Below are 20,765 nucleotides of genomic sequence, written 5' to 3' on the forward strand. Positions count from 1 at the left end.
CAGCACATAAATGTATTTAAAATATCAAGCATTATGGATTTAATGGTTTTGTTACACAAAGATTAAATGGGGCCAGGAGGGCTCAGTGCTGGATTAACAACTGAAAGGGTGTAGATTCAAATCCCACCATTGGACCAACCTGGGTCAGCTACCTTGGGCAAAGTACTTTACTCTAATTACCTCAGCACTAAATAACCTACTTGTGTAGCTCTGCTGCAAAAGCACCCAGACCAAACCAAATGCACAAAAATTATCTTACTATTAATTAATTTGTGACATGTTCCACTCAATGTGATAACTGTATTTTAAAATGGTTTTAACTTTATCTACCTATCAATCCAGTTTGATTTGTTTTTTTCCATCATTGTAGGGTATAAATAAGTGCTCCAGCAACGAAGAGATCATTGTACTTGCCTAATCTCTCTCTCTTTCTCAATGGTGAAATCCAATCACATGTGAACTGAAACAGTTTGGTATTGCTTCTAACTGTATGGTTATAACTGTTTATTGTGCAAATCGTGTCAGTAAATTATCTGCATGTTTAAATGAAAAGGAAACCTCAATTGATAAGACAAAACGTTTGCATAATACACTTTACACAGCTCAGTGAATCTGATTAAGGATTAGGAGTCAAAATTGGGACAATTATCAGGTCATACATGCTGAACAAACAAAATAACCCCATAGAAGAAGCTCAATGACCAAGTGTCCCAAAACTTTCATCATGGAAAACAATTACTGAACTAAAATGTCAAACAACTTGGGGAGCATTCAATAGGAAATGTTTTTACAATCACTTAGGGATTCCAATCATTATGATGTCTTTCCAGCAACTCTTTGTAATAAAGTACAGCTAAAATAGGACCACGTTATAAAATACTATGGAATTTATATAAATTACTGAAAAAGAAATTATTTTTTTTACTTGACTTACTTTCATTAACTTGAAGAAAAGCATGTTATTCATGTACTAGCTTCTCTTTAGCCTCTATCTTTCCTAAGCACCAAGTCCCACATCCCATAGACCATACTGGAATAACTTCACTATGACTATCTGGAATTAGCTTCACTATGACTATTCATGCAGTATGTAACTGATTTTCACCAAAAGAGGGAAAAAATGCAGGAATAGTAAGGCCATTTTCGAAATAATAAGGAGAAAAAGTAGTAAAAAGGAGCAAATGGACAAATTAGGACCACTGGAAAAACTGCACATTATCCCAAAACATATGGTGAATACTCACTATTTCTTGCAACGCAGAAATTTTCATTGATGAATCCATAATAGTGATGTAAAAATGATTTTGTTCTGAGGTAATACAAATTAAATGTGTACTTAAAAATCGTGTTCACATAAAATAATTTCATATATGATATACAATTTCATATATGACATACAAATAATTTCATATTACAATTTCATAAATGACATAAATAATTTCATACATGACCTACAAATTCATGTAACATACACATTCATATATGACATGCACACAATTTCATATATAAATCTATATAAATGTATTGATATTGTGACTCTATCAATAAATGGTCTGTAATAACTTTATCAACATATTGTGCAACTACAAAGACATACACGAATATATACCAATTTCCCTGCGTAAATTGCAAAAATTAAGCAAGGCAGAAATTCTTCTCAAGTTCTTTTGTAAGAATACTAAAATTTTATTATAAATACCTTTCTGTATTCATAGAATTCCTTTGGAAGTGGTTTGTACTACTCAGTTAAATTTATATGGCATTTAGATTACCATTATATCAACAGCGAACCAGTAAAAATTACAATAAAAGATGTTGATCAGCATACAGCTGAAGAAATAACATTTGACCATTGGCCAAACAATTCAAGTATTTCAGGTCATTGTGCTCCCAGTATAATTTGATGAGGTGCAATGTTAAACCTGAAATATGCCATTTTATACAAGGTAAGAGGTGCAGTGAAAAACCTATTCTTATTTGATACATTGCAATATTTTTGTTTCATTTTAATTTTCTGCTGTATACTATAAATAAAATTACTGCAAAAATGCAATGCTAATGTAAATGAGGTAACATAATTGCACAACAAGAGGCATACCATTATGGAACTTTGATATGTAGGAAATTCTTAAAAGATACACTTTCAAACAGTGTGTTTTGTCTAGTGATAATATAATTCTTTTCTTGCCCTCACATCCTTTCTCCCTCTTTTCTAAAGACATTGGTAAAGAGCAAAGTGAGTTAAGTCCATTTTTACTAAAAAGTGAACAAAATATACAGAAAGCATTTTGAAATGCTCCATACTTGTAATATGGAGTGTGTACTCTTCAGTTATGAAATGTTGCCCCATACAAATTAAACATTAAAACAAAACATTTTGTCAATTTTTGTACACCTTGGTCTAAGAGTTTTCAAAGATTGATTAAGAACGTCAAATGTCATGTTAGTTGTTAGCTGCAGACATTTGTCTATTTGGTTAATTATCCTCTTCAAAATGTGAACCAGACATAATTTAGCTTCAAATTTCTATTTTAATTTTTTTTAAATTGTATTTTTAATTCCTACTGGATGTAATTTGACCAGTAATTATGAGCCACAACTGATACAATTCAATGCTACTTCATTTACCCTTTGAATTATCCTTAGTTTCTTCCATATGAGAATGCATTGCAATCTTTACTGTCATGCTTTTAATCTATATTTAATAAATCTTACCTTCTGTCATCACAATTTTTGTGCGTAGTATATTTAACTGTTGTTAAAGTTATACTGAAAATCATAATATATCTGTAAAACATTTGCAGGTGATGTAGTCTTTATATCACTAAATACAGTTTACTAGTACATGTGTGTGTGTGTGTATATATATATATATATATATATATATATATATATATATATATACACACACACACACACATACATATACACCCACACAAACACATGTGCACAAGCACACCCACCCTTCAGCATGTGAGAAAACCTGATATAATGCAGCCCTTCATTGGAAAACAAGTTAGTTGCAACTTTGCATAAGTTTTTTTCATGTCCAAAACTAAGAGATAAAATGTGGATGAAGAGGAACCTAAGATCTAGGCTGTATCCAATGAGATTATATAAGCTTTGGCAACTCAATAAATACAAGTATGTAACTCCTAAATACTTTTTACTTTCTGAAATTTTGACTCTAGGTTGCAAATATCACAAAAAGAGTATCTGCAACAAAAAAAGAGATCGATCAAAGACTGATGATAACTGACTTCATTAAACATTTCCTTTTCTTTCCAAATGACTGATTGCTTAGAATAAATAATGATGACAAGGCTGAAAAAACTGCAACAAGTAGATACATAAATCAAATTTTGATTACACTATGCCAGTAAGTTGAACTGGGTTTTTTTGTATTGGTAACATAAAACTGCTTCAAATTATAAATGAATACGATATAAAACAAATGGCTGTGAAAGATATGTGTTTGTCAAGGTAAATTTGTTTGATTTGGTACAAAATGAAGATCCTAGTCATTACTGTCTATACTTGCTTATAAGATGTAGTCTAACTGCAAACTGCACAGACCTAGATCTGCCATTCCATAATGCAACAGCAGAGCTGGGTCTGTGCAGTTTGTTCAAGGTAATCAATAGAACAAACAACACAGACCCTGATCTATAGAACATTATGCTATGGTTAATCAGGATCTTTGTTGTTTGCAGTTTAACTTGACTTGTGAGTATATACATTTAAAAATGAACCAAAAAATTAATAATTCAGCTAACTTCTGGGAAATGTAAATATTACATAATCTTGTACCTAGGTATCACATTATGTAATCACAGAAATACCTAAAGTTGTCTTATACAATGGTAAATTTAGGCTTCCATTTGCAAGCTTATTATTCACTTCTTTGTCTCCTCCAAAGGTGCAACCATATTAGTCTTCACTGGCAACATTACACAAGGAAGGTCACTTTTGCGAGAATCTGCTGAAGCATAGCCACCTTGTTTGGGAACCTCAAGATTACTTCTACGACGACTGTTGTCAAGCTTCTCTGGACATAATTTTGAGGGTTCTTCAGTTCTTCGTCTAACTGATCCTGGAGAATGTGGAGGTCTGTAATACCAAAATAAAGCAATGAGGTCTGTGGTATAAAATAATACAAAAAATAGAAATGCATAAATTAAATACAAGATCAAGGTTAGACTGGCATTGTTTTTTGCAACTTTTATACTGTGAAACCTTCCCATAAACAACACTCAAAGAGGCACCAAAATGTCTTTAGTGGACATGTGTCCTTAATACAGTGACACTGTCAGGATTTTACTGAGGGGGAAAGTCACACTCGTCACCAAGAACAAGGGGAGAGTTGAAGAAAAAAATGTATGGGTGGATAGGAAATCACCCTAGTTCATTATTAACCCTACATTTTAATGTAGGGGCCCTGAGTAGCTGAGTGGTCTAAAGCGCTCTCTGTTATGGATCACTGCCATCTCATCTCTGTCTGTGTGGGTTCAAGTCTCGGGTTTGGCCATTGAGGGTAGGTGAGAAAGCTTGCCAGTAGCTTCTTGTGGGTCGGTGGTTCTTTACGGGCTTCTCCACCATTAATACAGGCTGCCATGTATAGCCTATCATTTGCTGAATAATGGCATTAAACCCCACAAAAACATTTTAATATATGTCTCTCTTCCTGCTCCACTCTGTTTGGTTTCTACTGAAACTTAAACTTCTCACAAGATTATCCCTATAGCAACGTAAGTATTAATTTTTTGACTGTTTCTGAGCTTATTATGTTCCTTATCTATGTATCAATATTACTCTTCCACAGTCTGCTACCTGAAGGGGCATATGCATAGCTAGCTTAGCCAACTTTAACAAGATGGGAAACTGTTTTTTTATGGCTCTTTTGTAAAATTTTAGAATTCACTGGTATTACCTGAAGAATATCTTTGGTCCCAAAAAAAATATGCATGCGATCTGGTGATGCTGTTAATCAAAGGAGTCAACTCCAAAAATTTCAAATGCTGAATTATTACACTGAAGGGTTATTTTGTCCCTTAATTTCTGTAAAACTTACACAACATATATCCTGTCTTTGTATTATGTTTTAACTGTATGTATTGTAACAGTCAAGATTTTGAAACTTTGCATACAAATTTGGTTTATAATTTGGCATCACATCTAAACCACCATCAGATACCATAGGATAATTTTTGTCCTCAGTTGAACAAGAAACTCCACTTCATCCTTCATTTTCTTCGTTCTGCCATTCACTTTGCACATTTTTGCCAACACTAACATAAGTTGAAAAGAATCCCTAATTTTCTGCTCAGCTATTGACTATTATTTCACCTTCCAGAAACAGACCAACATTGACATGTTCAAATATGAGAAAATGGCATCAATTGCTGAACAACTCTACCAAATTAATTTTCCTCTTACAAATAAATAGTGAGATTACCAAGAATCCTTTAGCATTAACTTAATCTGCATACTTTGGAATGGATAAAAGAATTTTGATCAAATATGTATCCTTAGTAATTTTAAGACACAATTTTGAACTAATTTCCTGGAGTTTTCATGCATCATTACATTCCAAATGTGCAATTTAACAAAACTCATGATTTACACACATGCACATCCTGGCAGCATCTCTTTTAATACAGAGGTGACATATGTAAATGAACTGGAGAAAAGGGATCATAAATATTCTTCATGAGCTGATGCTTTTATATAGAGGAATCCACAGAGACTGGTTACACAATATATATTGTTTCTTGCATGTGGTCCTTGACCATACTGCAAGTGGTACTTCAGGATATCCAATACAAGTACTTATTTTATTATCACTAGTTTTATTCCTCTGCAGTGCTGGGTCTGATTCCTGGTTCCAGCATGTGCATGGGCCAGAAATCCTCCATTTACATTGCATTTGTATTTAGCATAAAATGTATATTAGTGATTTATCAGGTAAGAATCAAAATATACATGCTTTGGTGCATGTAAATGCTTGCTGGAGAACTTAAGCAAGACTCTGAACCCGAGTCAAACTCTTTCATTGTGCCTAGAAAATGTTTGCACATAACAAATCTGTATATTTTAAAATATAAGAGAAGAAAAATGAAAACAGCTGTGAAAACTAGATACATGTAATGCTATGTGAGGCCTGTTTATAATGGGATGTATTTCAAACAAAAATAATTATCACCAGTATATTGGGATCCATGACAATACCTGTGCTACATAGGGAAGAGTATTAAAATGAGGTACCTTATTTTGCCATATGAATCCCATGCCATAGCAGATGGTACAGTATAAAATATTTGGTCAATAAAACTGTCCTGCATTACATAAATCCTTATCAATATGGACAATACCTCTTTCACTATTAAAGTTAAAAAATATATAAAGAATAAAACAACCAAGATAATACCAGTACAAACTGTTGTACCAGATGGTGTATTGTGTTTTGATTTTGTCCATGATTATAGATAATAAAGGTCATTTTGTAAACAACATATTGAAAGCTAATCTTTGTCCATCATTGCAGATTATATTTAAGATAATTATTACTTGTAGTAGGTAAACATGTTTACTTGGATCTGAGTTCAGGACATTGGTTTTCCACTTGAAAACTTCTGGTCAACCAGATATTTGTCATGTTCTTTATCAAAATTTATGTAAAAGACCTAACTTTGTTTACAACTTAGAATGTTCTATAAATAACCTTTTGACCTTCATCCTGGTCCTCATATTGTATCTTAGGTTTTGATATAAAGGTTGTTTACATAAGAATAAATATATCCTATCTGAACATCGGTGTGTTAGTTGTGTTCAGTAAAATTTGAGAGGATTTACTTATTTAAATTAATCACAGGAATTACAAAGTGCTTAATGATCCTTTTCAGACTAAATCACTTTTTGGGGATTATTATAAACTCATTCAAGGACATTCTGAATTATATCCTTGTGATACATCAAGACTGTCTGAACCACTGGTACATCAGCACATGCAAGATTAGAATTCATTTGGATTACCACTTGGATTTATTTGGAACACTCTAAATTTTGAGACTTATGATATAACTTTTAGGACAATTTGGATTTAGTTCACATTACAGTAAGTTCCTTTCAAATTTTCACTTTGTATTCTAGTTAAATAGTTTACCATGTTGAAGTTTATGAAACTTGATGTTTTTCACTCTTTCTGTTACTTGGTTTATGACAATAGAACTGCAACAATGGGCTCTGACTTTTACCAGATGCTCTTAATTAAGAAGTCACAGGAAATGATTCTCACCACAAAGGAAAAGCAAAAGTATCATGAATGACACATGATACACTTACAATGTGTTCATTGTTGTTGTTGTGGGGTTTAACACCATCTTTCAGCACACAATAGGCTATACATGGCAGCCAGTATTAATGGTGGAGGAAGAACCCAGGAAAACCCCCGAAAGAACCACCAACCCACGAGAAGTTACTGGCAAGTTTTCTCACATGCCCACATTAGCCAAATCCAAGACTCAAACCCAAGCAGACAGAGGTGAGATGGCAGTGATCCGTAACAGAGTGCTTTAGACCACTCGGGGCCCCACCCTGTGTTTAAAAGTCCTATATGCAGATAACTAATACACCAAACTTTATGTTGCCAGTAGCTTCTCGTGGGTCGGTGGTTCTCTCCGGGGTTTTCCTGGGTTATTCCTCCACCATTAATACTGGCCACCATGTATAGCCTATCTTGTGCTGAAATATGACATTAAACCCTGCAACAACAACAACCAAACTTTATGTTCAGAAACCATGATTTTCTTATTAGACTTAACATGGTCATTAGAGTCAAGAATCTACAGGATTCTAAATTAGCCTATGTGGAAGTCATCCACAAAGTTTGGTCTTTGTAACACAACATAATATTTAAAATATCTGCATCAGGCAAAATTACCTTGACCATTAACCTTTTTTATACTCCAAAATTAATAGAACACTTCAACACCAAAAGTATAAGCCTTCCACAAACTTTGTTCCACATATGTGGTATACAACTTGACCTTTAACCTTCTGACCCTAAATTCATAGGCCTCTTACATGCCTCAAGTGCAAGTCCTCCAAACTTTAGTCAAGGTATGTGGTCTAGGGGTAAACTTTCGTGAAGGTACATGATCAATAACTGAAAATCTTGCACTGAAACCATTCACCTTCTTTCAGTAACAATGACCTTACAATGTAAATGTTTGACTCTAAAATCAATAGCCTATTTGCAAAAAACCATCCACAAAATTTGGTCAATGTATGCAATACAGAATTAATGTTACTATGCAGAGACCATTTTTCTTCTTTCAGTTGCAGTGACCTTGACCTCTGATCTTTTGACCCAGGAACAAAAGGCTTCTTTCTTACTCCAAATGCAATCTATTAACAAAGTTTGATTCTGGCATGTGATGTGGAACTAATGTCATTGTGCTGAAACCATTTTTTTGTTGTTCATAAAGTGACCTTGACCAATGACAATGAAGTCAATTGCAGAAATCAGATTTGTAACTGATGGACAGACATCATACATGGTTCCCACACTTTTCTAACATAAATTTCCAGGTCTTTTCCAGGTTTTTTCCAGGATGAAATTAATTTTTTCAAGGTCAACATATGACCATTACTGAATGGAATTAAAGAACATTTTGGATTATAAAACATGCATTTTCCAAATCTGAAGATGTTTCTTTTTCAAGACTCTCCAAAACATATACGTCAAAAAAGATGATCATGTACAAAAACCACAAAATAAGTCACATGAAACAAATCTTACTATTTTCCTATAAACTGGCATTTAAAGCCATTTCAATGTACATAATGCAAATCCTAACTTTACTTAGCTGACCTGCATTATCTTGCTACATGGAAACAACATAATGAGCATAAATTATTTTGTTTCCTTTCAAACCTTTAATTCTAAAGATTTCTAGAGCAATATATGTGCATGTTATACAAAGTAAACATTTTCTATCACAGTATGAAAAAAAACTCCAATAAATGCAAAGTATGAGAATCTTATCCTGTAACGAAAAAAGTTTAACCCTGAATTTATTTTTGCCAATAAAATCTCAAACAAGATTTTTCAACCAACCATTTACAAAAGGGTTGATTTAAATTTTGACAAAAGACCTTCAAAATTATATATTGCTGTATAAACAAGGACCGAAATTTCTTCAAAATCATCTTGTCTTCTTGTGGGTCAATAAACCAGTCCCAAAACCTGTATTGATACATGGGCTCTCGTTGTTTCTTAATATATAATAAAAGAGACGACAATATCTCATTTCTCCTGCATTCCATTTAAGATATGAAACTAATGCTTCAAGCTACATGACACTGCATAATAGTTTTGCACCGAAGTTCAGCTCAGAGATTCGACATTTTTCTAATCTGGGTTTCCTCCGAATACTCCAATCCCATTCTTCACATTTGGACATTTAGGATAGAGTGTGGGATCAGAGCAATTACAAATATAAAATTTGGAATCTGCTGCCACCATAAGACAGCTTACCAGCAGGCCTAGCAAATTTAAGCTATGTTATAACGACTTATACCTGCCTGAAATCAATAAGAAAAATATTTATTTTCTAAAAAATGGCAAGTATTATATTCGTTGTCTTTAATCCGCTGACAGACTAGATGAAACTTGGCATAGATGAAACCTGACTCGGTACTCGCCATTTGCATTAATAGTCACATGATTTCACAACTCTCACAAAACGACATCAGAAGTCCAATAGTCACGTGATATCAACAACAAACTCCTTTTTAATGTCGTTGTACAAAGTTTCAATTATATTAAATGAAAGTCTCATACCTTCTGTAAAAACCAGAAAGAACATATTATTCTCAACATATTTATTTTGAGAACAACTACAAGATTCATCAAGCCGAGTAGTCTGGTTTCCTGCTTCATATGCTTTCTGCGTGAGAGTGCACATGTCAACGTGGTAGCCACGTGATACAACAAAACTCTGGTAGTTGGTCTCGGAATAAATATAGAGAATTTTGTGCTCTTTCATTTTTGTATTTTTATTGCAACCATTATACAACTTTCATTTAATATTTTTTTCTACAATATTTGAAAATGACGGCTGTGAGATTCTGTGTGCTCATGCAACTAGCAATCATAATCGCTAGTACCAGCTCAAATTTCATCAACACATTAGTTTTTTCACCTTTCAGCAGATTAAAGACATAACGATTTTAATACTCGCAATTTCTGAGAAAATAATTTTCATATATCGATTTCATGCAGATATAACTTGATTTAACAACGTTTAAGTTTGCTGACCTATCTGCTAAGCGGCTATGCTTTAACGCCACCATGTTCTCTTCTTGTGATGCTAGACTGGTTTTCATACCTTCCATATAAATAAAAAAAGATACGGATATCGTACTGTCTCTGAAACAAAAAGTCTAGGATACAAATCTAATCCACTGAGCATTTGGATTGTCTCAACAAATATATTTATGGCAAGGACCCAAATGATCCATACTGCAACCTCCAAATAATATTCTGGTTAGAACTCGATAAATGTAACTCAGAATCGCCAATATTTGCAAAATTCAAGGATTTTTCATGGTCGGGAAAAAATTTATAATTTCTCCCGACATTTTCCTGATTTCCTGGTAGAGTGGGAATCCTGATCATAAGAAAATATGCTTTACCTTATGGATGGTGTTATGAAAAGAGATGACTCAAAATTTGATGGAAAAATGAAAACTGAATCGAACTATTCATCAATATCAGTCTTAAACCATATCTGTTTTCTGCTCATCAAGACTTTCTTTTCAATTTAGTACATCACAAAAAAATTCTCTAGTTCACACTGGCTAAATACAGGGTTCTATTTAGGAATAGAAAGCATTTTGCCTTGACTTTGGGTTCCTACATGTGACAATGAAAATTATACCTGTCCCAGTGGGTACTATTGCCATGTGCTGATGATTCATTATATCATGAATACCACTTTTGTTGCCAGAGGCAATATCACTTTTGGAAAAACATCTTTTTTACCATTCATGAAATATATCTCCCCTTATGTATGTTATTCAATGCCTATTTCAATTTCTTTCTGCTGCTCCTTCTCTCTTTTCCTCCCTTCCAGGAGCACCTGCATAATTATTTTCAGCATGGAGAGGTGGCAAAAATGTAGTGGTCAGCTATTAAGTTTTACAGATATAGGCCAAAAATGGGTTTAGAGTGATATCCCCCTTGCCCCATGTGTGGGTGCCTATGGTCCCTTCCTCTCTCTAGCTCAAGATCAGGATGTATAGATCTTGAAATGTGCCATTGTAGATCTTCCAGTGTACATTTATGCAATCAATGAGGTGCCATCAATGCACAGAAATGAATTCCAAACAGCAAAAAGGAGGCTTCAAGTATTACCAATTTCATATTTATCTTTCTACATGAACCATGGAAACTGTCAGCGACTGAACTTACACAACTTGTTGCTATGAGTCATCCATACACTACTGTATACCTTTAATACTGTATAAAAAAATACAATTCTTAAGATATAAAAAAACTGATGAATAAATTAGCAATTTTAATTCTCATCACAATCATGCTTGAAAATATACGCTAAATCAGGCATTGATTAGTGCTGACTGCAAACCAAAATTAAGTGAAACTGACGATTGGATGCAGCATCTGCTACCAAACTGAAGTCTGTCATATACAACTGCTCTTTGATGTCTTCATATTAGGCCCACCCACCCCAACACTAATAATCCTTGTATGACATGTTACTAAAACCAAAAATCTCTTCACTTCCTATGAATAATCATTTTATTTTGACAAGATATACAATCTGATGCATGATACGTAAATGCTAATTTAGTCAAATGTTGCTGTCCCAAAATTATTATAAAATGTATGTATTTCTTTCCATCAACATAATAATGCACCAGTTAGTTTACACATTGGCACAGAGTGAAAAAAATCCATGCAAACTGATAGCCTTTGCTTTTAAAAAATACATAATAAAGAGAAATCTTTTTTTATAAGTAGATATATGGAAATATTTCACTCATGAAGTAGAAACATTTTGTATTGACATGATTGGCTCTGCCACTTGTGACAATGCAATGTTTCCACTTCATTCATGACATTATGTCCATGTGTCTACTCAAAAAAAACCAGATATCCTCTATCTACTATTGCCTTCTCCCACGGAAACTGTCTTCCTACAGGCACTAAACCCCACCAAATAACACTGCGAGAGAACATTTCCATTTTGAAAAAGCAATGAGAACAATATTCTGTGGAAACAGAAAATAACCATGGACACACAAATACACATGAACAGACAGAAAGATGGACAGATGTAAGCACATATGTAACACCACATATCCCCTCTAAAACTATAGCAATATGGCAATAACAAAACACAATGGAATTTTTTAAAATTTTGTAATATTCTTGACATCAGCAAATTGTAATTCTATAGGAGATGCAATTAAGTTTGATTTTCTCATATTGTATCAATTTTTTTCAATTTTTTTTCAAACCGTAGTTCATATGGACACCACAATACCATGTACATTTATCCAAATAGTTTGACAGCAAATTTAAAATGGTAATAAACTGTGATGACAAAGTCAAGCTGATCAAAATTTGTTGGCAACTAGATCTATTTTGTAAAACACAGATACCCCCACAGCAGATTACAAAATGTAATGGAGCAAAATAGTCAGCCCAATTTTTCTTTTTTCAAATCATAAAAAATGAACAGTTTCTGATGAAATTATTATCAGGTAATCCTTGCATACATTTAAACCAAATGTTATCTATCTACTTCATTCATGTAGATTTTGCTTAATCTTGCAAGTAAAGGCTTTTGTCTGAATCAAAATCGTAGTCTAAATAGTTCCAAATAAGTAAAATAATTAAATCAAAGTATTGCAGATACTGGAACTTTAGAGGGGTGAAGTGATATTAAATTATATAAGATCACATGGAAGAACATCACTCACAATATACTGCTATTCATGGTCCTTTTTACCTATTGTAAACATACTGCTTTAAATAATCTTTAAAATTTTCTATATTAAGTTATCTTTCTTGATATGACACAAGATAATTTATATTCACATCTAAACATTATTTAAGGAGATATTTATATACTGTGGTGATCTAGATGTAAAAGCATTTTCTATTATTGTTTTATGTACTATCATTAGAGGAACAATATCAAAATGAAGTAACTACTGTCAAGTCTAACCAAAATATATTTAACAATATATACTATCAAGTCTAACCATACTTTGTTACTAACATAAATAAGTTAATAAAATGTGTTACTATTATTAGCAAAAGAAATTATAATTGGTTCAAGAGAATGGACGCTATGTCATAGGCTCATGCAAGTAAAATCCCTCCAAGTCAAAAATTGATAAAATGGCATAAAAATCTAATCAGGTCGTCAATATGTAAATATAAATAAGCCTAAAAAATTTCATTTGTCTGCACTTAGTGGATTTTGCTAAATCGTGCATACAATAATGCTTATCTCATCTAGATATGCATACAATAATGCTTATCTAATCTAGAGATGCATACAATAATGCTTATCTCATCTACATATGCATACAATAATGCTTATCTCATCTACATATGCATACAATAATGCTTATCTCATCTAGATATACATACAATAATGCTTATTTCATCCAGATATGCATACAATAATGCTTATCTCATCTAGATATACATACAATAATGTTTATCTCATCCAGATATACATACAATAATGCTTATTTATCCAGATATGCATACAATAATGCTTACCTCATCTAGATATACATACAATAATGCTTATTTCATCCAGATATACATACAATAATGCTTATCTCATCTAGATATACATACAATAATGCTTATTTCATCCAGATATGCATACAATAATGCTTACCAGTTTTGATTTGTCCACCTTATTTGGGACAGACAAAAAGTCTTATGGATAAATATATGTATGTACAGACAGCAGCAAAACAATATGCCATCTTCTGCTATCACAGTTAGGGCATAAAACTTGGAATAACGTGAATGTATGAGGATGTGTATAAAACTTGGACCTCTGTATCATGATACATATCATATCACAATGTTTGCAGTAACACACAGCCCTAGCACTAAGAGTAAGATGGGGCATAACAAGACATCGTCATCAGTCTCATGTTATATACTACACCTGCCACTGCCATATTCTATACCTGTTTACAGTTACCCATTCAGGCTAGCACACAACTGATGATCATAAATGCAAAGTCCACTTCTCAAAAAGGAAGGCAATGTTAGTAGAGTATCACAAACATCTTTTAGAGGTTCCAGGCAGCCCAGTGAAATAGATGATGCTGAGATATATAACTGCATGATCCCAAAACGTAAGTACACGGATTCTCAATAATCATAAATAAGCAAAGATTTAATGATACACAAAAAAGTTCCCTCAAAGTAGTCACTAATATTGCCAAGTCCAAAAAAGTTATATCTCAATCTGATTTCTAAAAAAATATACAAATGGTTTTTATCATTATATGTATCTGAAGACTGAACAGATGATTGCTCTATGAGACCTCACAATATTCCTAGTCTTATCATAATCAAGTAACCAAGGCAATGACAATAAACTTGGACTGTTAACAAGAGAAGAGAAAATAGGCATCAGCAAAGACCAGGCACATGGATATGGACAGCATACGTACACTGGGACACTTAGAAGCCTGATCACAACAATGTAAGGCTGAAAACAGTGTGAGGAGCAAAAGGAATGGGCACACAAAGAAGTGTTAGCCCATCTCAGCAAGAGATTGCTTGCAATAAAAAAGCATCAACCATCCCAATGAACAGGAGATCAATTCTTTAACTGACTGACAACACCAGACATTTGATCAGAATGAAAGCATATATACAACATGAATAAAGAACGTTAGTAAAGTCAAGAAGAGGGGAACCACTAAATATGTAGTAAGTCCTGACTTTATTGCAGCTAAAAGAAACAAATACTGAACAAAAATGTCTCACTCAACAAAAATGTCTCATGGTCACAACATCAACATTGGTAAAATAAATGCTAAGGCACATTTCAACAACAATTTGCAAATATACCTGCCAAGCATTACAACTTTACCTACCCAAAAGAGCAGCAGCTGATGTTGTTTGTTCCCAGATATGATGCAAGGCTGTGAAGATTAGAATTTGCAATTACTAATGTGTCTAATTTACAAAACAACATTCCCTTTTTCGTTTTTTTAAAACTCAAACATTTCATAAAACTGTGACAAGGTATTTCTGCAATGCAATAAGGGAACTATCTCTCTATCTCTTTGAAATAAGCAACAGAAGAAAACCATCCTGCAAGGCTGAAAAATACAGTCACCTAAACTGATTATTATTCATGAAAGTCTTTACTTTATTGTTGGTGAGAACATAAAGCCAGTAATGAGTAGAACAAAACTCATTTATCACATGTGAAAAATTCAATACAAAGTAAAGGCCTGATGCTTGACTTTGTGGGTTTAATGCCATTTTTCACACGTGACAGGCTATATATGGCAATCAGTATGTTTGATTAGAAATAAGCCTGGAAAAAAACACTGATCCATGGGGAAGCTACTGGTAAGCTTTATCACATACACACATTAGCCAATCCAATACTCTAAATCACACACAGTGGAGATGTCACTGATCTGTAAAGGCAAGCACTTGGAACCACTCAGCCATTCTGTGCTCTAGTGCAAAGTAATGTAAACTAAAAAAACATAATTATCATTTTGTTTAAAACTTCCATTCAATGCAATTATTTGATCTGAAATTTGCATATAACCTTCTGGTATGTAAGTGAATGAAATGGGGGAAATTTACACCATTTAAGATGGTGTGAACAAAATAAAATTCCATCAAGAATGTCAAAAGTAATTACAATTTTACTAAATGTACTTGCATGAGAATTGGAGAGCAAGAAGAACAGACCATTGCTGGAAAGTCAACAAAGCTGTTCATTTGGTTTCAGTATTTTCATTCCATAATAAATTCTAATACAAAAATAACGGAGGTTTGTTGGGTTTATTTTGGTCCATTTCCAGGAATGCAGTAAAAGTTCACAATATTAAGCAGACATATTTATATTTTTTAAAATGTAATTGTTTTACAAATGCGAGTTCATTCACAGGTTTATAATTAAAACATGCATACAATGTAAGTAGTTCTATTATCTGACTGAAATGATCATGGGACATACAGCACTCCCTCAATATTAGCTCCATCATAACACAGTTCCTGTTTTAGGATGAGTATGGATCCCATTTAATTTGGTGGTAGTAAAATTATAAGCATTATGTACTTCATTTCAAGGCAGTCTCACTTTAAAGTTCTATAGTCTATGAAACCATGAACAGTGTTATAATGAAGGAGTAATGTAATGCTATTTAAATTATTCTTAAACATCTTTTTTCTTGTCCTAATAGTCATTCATGGATGAGAGACATAAAACACAAATGCAAATATATAAACCCGCAGATGCATTATAACTGGAATATTACTTAACATTCATTTTGGTGCAGATGGTGGGTGCTCCTTGTTCTGTGTAAAGGTTGTAATTAAATGTTGCCCAAGATCTTGATTACATATCAGATCAAAATAATGACAAGGTAAAGCTTCATTTGGGTGATGAATTACTGTCCTTCCAACTTCAGTATATGGGCTAATTTTACTAACAATGAGAGGCCCTGAGTGGCCGAGTGGTCTAAAGCACCCTCCATTACAGGTCACTGACATCTCACCTCTGTCTGCGTGGGTTCGAGTCTTGGATTCAGCCAATGTGGGTATGTGAGAAAGCTTGCCAGTAGCTTCTCGTGGGTCAGTGGTTCTTTCCGGGGTTTTCCCGGGTTCTTCCTCCACCATTAATATTGGCCGCCATGTATAGCCTATCGTGTGCTGAAAAATGGCGTTAAACCCTACAACAGCAACAACTCAGAATGAAGTTCTCAAATGTCCATTTAGCTTGAAAACCATTGAAGTTTTCATTATTGCTAATATCCAGGTGTACTGTATATTTAATTTGTATTGTTTGTTAGGTTTTTTTAATTCATTATCTGCTATAGGTAATGTCAAATTGTATCTTGTAGCTGACCTTGTCCGAAATCAAGTTCATTGTCTACTGGCTGTAAATCATTTTTTTTAAATTCTGTAAACAATACACAGTTTACATTTCTCAGTGAGTGTAGGTTAAACATTAAGATCATTATCTTAGTCTGAGTCAATGACATTATGTTTATCATGTTCTTCAGTATAATTTTAGTCACAGACCTTTTAACTAGAATTTAGATTGTTCTAGAAATGAACTTTTTGCCCTCTTCTGGGTATTTCTTTTGTGTCTTACATTTTATATAATCCTGATTACTGGAAAAATGATTTATTCCTGTGATAATATCTTGGCAGAAATCATTTGTACTGATGTATTCAGATTTTGATTTGGGTGATACTATTTATTATTCTCTGGAATAACAAAGCGTTCTATATTAATATTCTTGGACAAAGACATTAACATAAATTATAGTGAATTCAAACAATAACTGTGTGTGTGTGATTTGGATTTTTAACGCAGCTTTAACAATTTTTCAGTCATATCACTACGATGTCTGCAGTGTGGCAGTTTATAGTGATGTCTAGCACTGGGGCATCATGCCAAAGACATGCAGCATGATGTCTCACCCAGTCACATTATCTTGACACCAGTCCGACTAGTCCTAACAATAATCTATTCAAGCTGAGCACTAAGCAAGGCAGCTGTTAATACCATTTTTGTAAGTCTTTGGCATGATTCGGCCAAGGACTGAACCCACGACCTCCAGCATACGAGGCAGATGCTCTAACCACTAGGCCACTGGAGAGAACTTATTGGATTCTATTACTAGGAGTCATCAAAAGACTGTTGGTATATCATAACACTTCAGTCCTTTAGTACATTAGTACATTTAAGGCTACTTGCCACTACAGGCATATCAACACCTTTAGCATTGGATTTTATTTGAAATACCACTAAAGTTTACTCAGAACTTTATTCATTGGGACTTGTTAGAAATTCTAGGACTATTTGTGAGTTAATTTGTATTACTGTAAGTTCTTTTTAAATTGTTAAATTTGCATTCTAGGGAAATAAATTATTTTTTTAATTTTACAAAACTTGTTTGCTTTTTGCTTTTTTCTATTACTTAGTTTAAGACCACAGACAACAGAGTCATAATACAGGTATAAAAATACCAACTAAACAGTTATCCAAAAATCCAATCATTGGGCTGACATAACTGAGCTAAAACCATAAATGCCCTCACTTGGGTATAACACTGATCTAAGGCAAAACAACAAAAGTGGAGTGAGATCACCATATGGCAGCTTTCATTATATCTTCCAAGAAGAATGGTTCAAAATGGCCCAAGAAGAATGATTCAAAATACAGCAGCAGTCCTAACCACATGTATTTACATGCAAGAACGATCAGTAAGAGGGTGATAAAGTGTTTAAATAGCCCAAACAATCCACATTGAGATGGAGGCTGTTGAAATATCAGAGGTAACTTTGAGAGAAAGAAAAATGGTTATGACCCTTTCTTTTCTTCTTTTATTCAGACAGATAGAAACATAAAGCTCTAACTATGCAAATGAGTCTATCTTGATCATCCCCAGCAAAAATATAATTAAGGCATGGTATTTCAAAAAACAGGTAGCTGAATCTTGGCCAGAACCTCCAGATGGCAAAGACGAGAGGAAAAATCAAAGTTACTGATGAACTGAAAACAATTCTTTTCCACTAACAAGGTACAAATTTAACTCCTTCTTGCTGACACTAGGGAAAGAAGAAACAATGTTTTAAGGCAAAGATCCTTGAAGAAAGCTTCACTCAAAGGTTCATTAGGTTTAACTAATGAGAAAAGAACATACAAGAGGTTCTATTTCTGCATTAAGAAGCAAGAGACTGGCCTAAGGAATGCAAAGTACCTGATCACATCTGATTGATGTGGATCCAACCCTTCAGTGGAGCCAACTGAGAACTTAAGACTTATGTGAGGGATGTTCAACAGTCCTTAATGATGGATACTGAACAATCTTTTTCAACATAAAGAGTCTGGGGAAATTCTTAATTACAATTAAGAATGCAGATAGGATCAATGCATTTCCTACTGCATCATTCAGATTATTCTTCATACGCTGTCATAAACTTTGGAAGTTTATTGCCTTCTAGCCAGAGTGATGCATTTGGCATGCTTCCTTGAAAACTGGTTCAGGCAGTTAGATCATTTTATATGAGCCAGGCATGAAAGTAGGTAATTTAAAAAGTGTTGTGCTAGAGGAATCATCTGTGCTGCAAACATCATATATCCCTTTAGTGGTAATTCCCTGATGTCATCAACCAAAAGGTTGAGGAGATTGCTAAACTATAATTGCTGGAGCTACTGGCAAGTTATCAGTATGAGCTGTGACTAGGAAGTCTTGAGTCTGTGAAATACCTGAGAGATCACTCTGAAAGGTGAGAAGGCACAGATGCACAGTTGGTCCCACCACAGACTGAAGGTATCCACTGCTCATGCTCTCTGATCAGGCAATGGTGATACATACAGAGGGTGCTTCTTTCTCAGCCTCATTGTGATCAAGTCTAGTGTAGTGGACTCTGAGAATGATCTCCTCACAATCTGTACAGACTTTCAAGCTGAGCAAATGGGCATGAGTGCCCCCTTATTGTTTGATGCTACTACCAACCTGTTGCCCAGGAAAACCATGATGCAGTAGTCTTTTGCATTTGACACACCAGTGATGTGTTAGAAAAACAGCCAGCATATTTTAAAAAAAAGGATTCTTCCCAGGACCACAAACCTTGCAGAACTACTCCCTTATACTCAAACAAGGCACCCCAGCCTGAATCTGGGGCATCAGTGTTCAGAACGAGTGAGGTTCCTGTCATTGAATCAAAACTCAGATAGGAAACCTGTTCTGAACTTTTCACCAATTTAGATGGTGATGTAGGTTGGATCCTCAAAGCTGATAGGAGGTCCATGTAAGGTATCCAGTTTGCAAGAAATGTTATATTTATCTATATTATGCATGTTGTTTATGATTATAGATTGTAAGCGGGGCATTTCGTAAAAAAAGATATTAAAAAGCTTATTTTGTCCATTGTGGACTTTTACTATAAGATAAGGCCATTTTGTTTCATAAACATGCTATTGTGGCCTTTTGAGCTTTGAAATGAACATACAAAATAAATATATACATAACACCTCCCCTCATAAAGAAAAAGAAAGATTTATACAATAAAACTTTCTTTTAAAAATTATTCATATATACATATAATTAAAATTGCACAGGAATATGTGTGATGAATGTCACATTATATACACACAAAAAGCAATGCAATACATCTAAACATATGAAAGTACATCAATAGACACTTTAAACTATTGGCTAAAATTTGGAGGGTCTTGGAAGCAAAGTTGGTAACCTTCCATTACTGTGGAAAGGACCTCAGCATTGTCTGTGACATTCAACAAAGTCTCTGAAGAAAGGCTCAATCTGGAAAATACTAAAATACTAAGAAAAGGGAGACTCAGCAGGAGATAGTGCGACCCCCATTCTCTAGTGACAATTGCCTATCCTTAGGCAATAGCAAGATGTAAACAGACTTTTAGACCTGGCCCTAATGGCTACTACGTTCTGAAACAGATAGGTAGAAAGGA

The 20,765-nt window shown here is 33.9% G+C and overlaps 1 protein-coding gene across 1 annotated transcript in view; it reads right to left on the bottom strand.

Moving 5' to 3' along the window:
• Window positions 1–2,947: 2,947 nt before the first annotated feature.
• LOC149803489 (regulator of G protein signaling 6-like) overlaps window positions 2,948–20,765 on the bottom strand; it is a 101,059-nt gene continuing 83,241 nt past the window's right edge. Inside the window, exon 15 of the mRNA XM_089953213.1 lies at window positions 2,948–4,110. Within this exon, the coding sequence (XP_089809339.1) occupies window positions 3,897–4,110 (214 nt within the window). The 3' untranslated portion in view covers window positions 2,948–3,896. The remainder of the gene's footprint in view (window positions 4,111–20,765) is intronic.

The sequence above is a fragment of the Sinohyriopsis cumingii genome, chromosome 3 (genome assembly GCF_028554795.1).
Source record: "Sinohyriopsis cumingii isolate HCF-2022 chromosome 3, ASM2855479v2, whole genome shotgun sequence".
In the NCBI taxonomy this organism is placed as follows: domain Eukaryota; kingdom Metazoa; phylum Mollusca; class Bivalvia; order Unionida; family Unionidae; genus Sinohyriopsis; species Sinohyriopsis cumingii.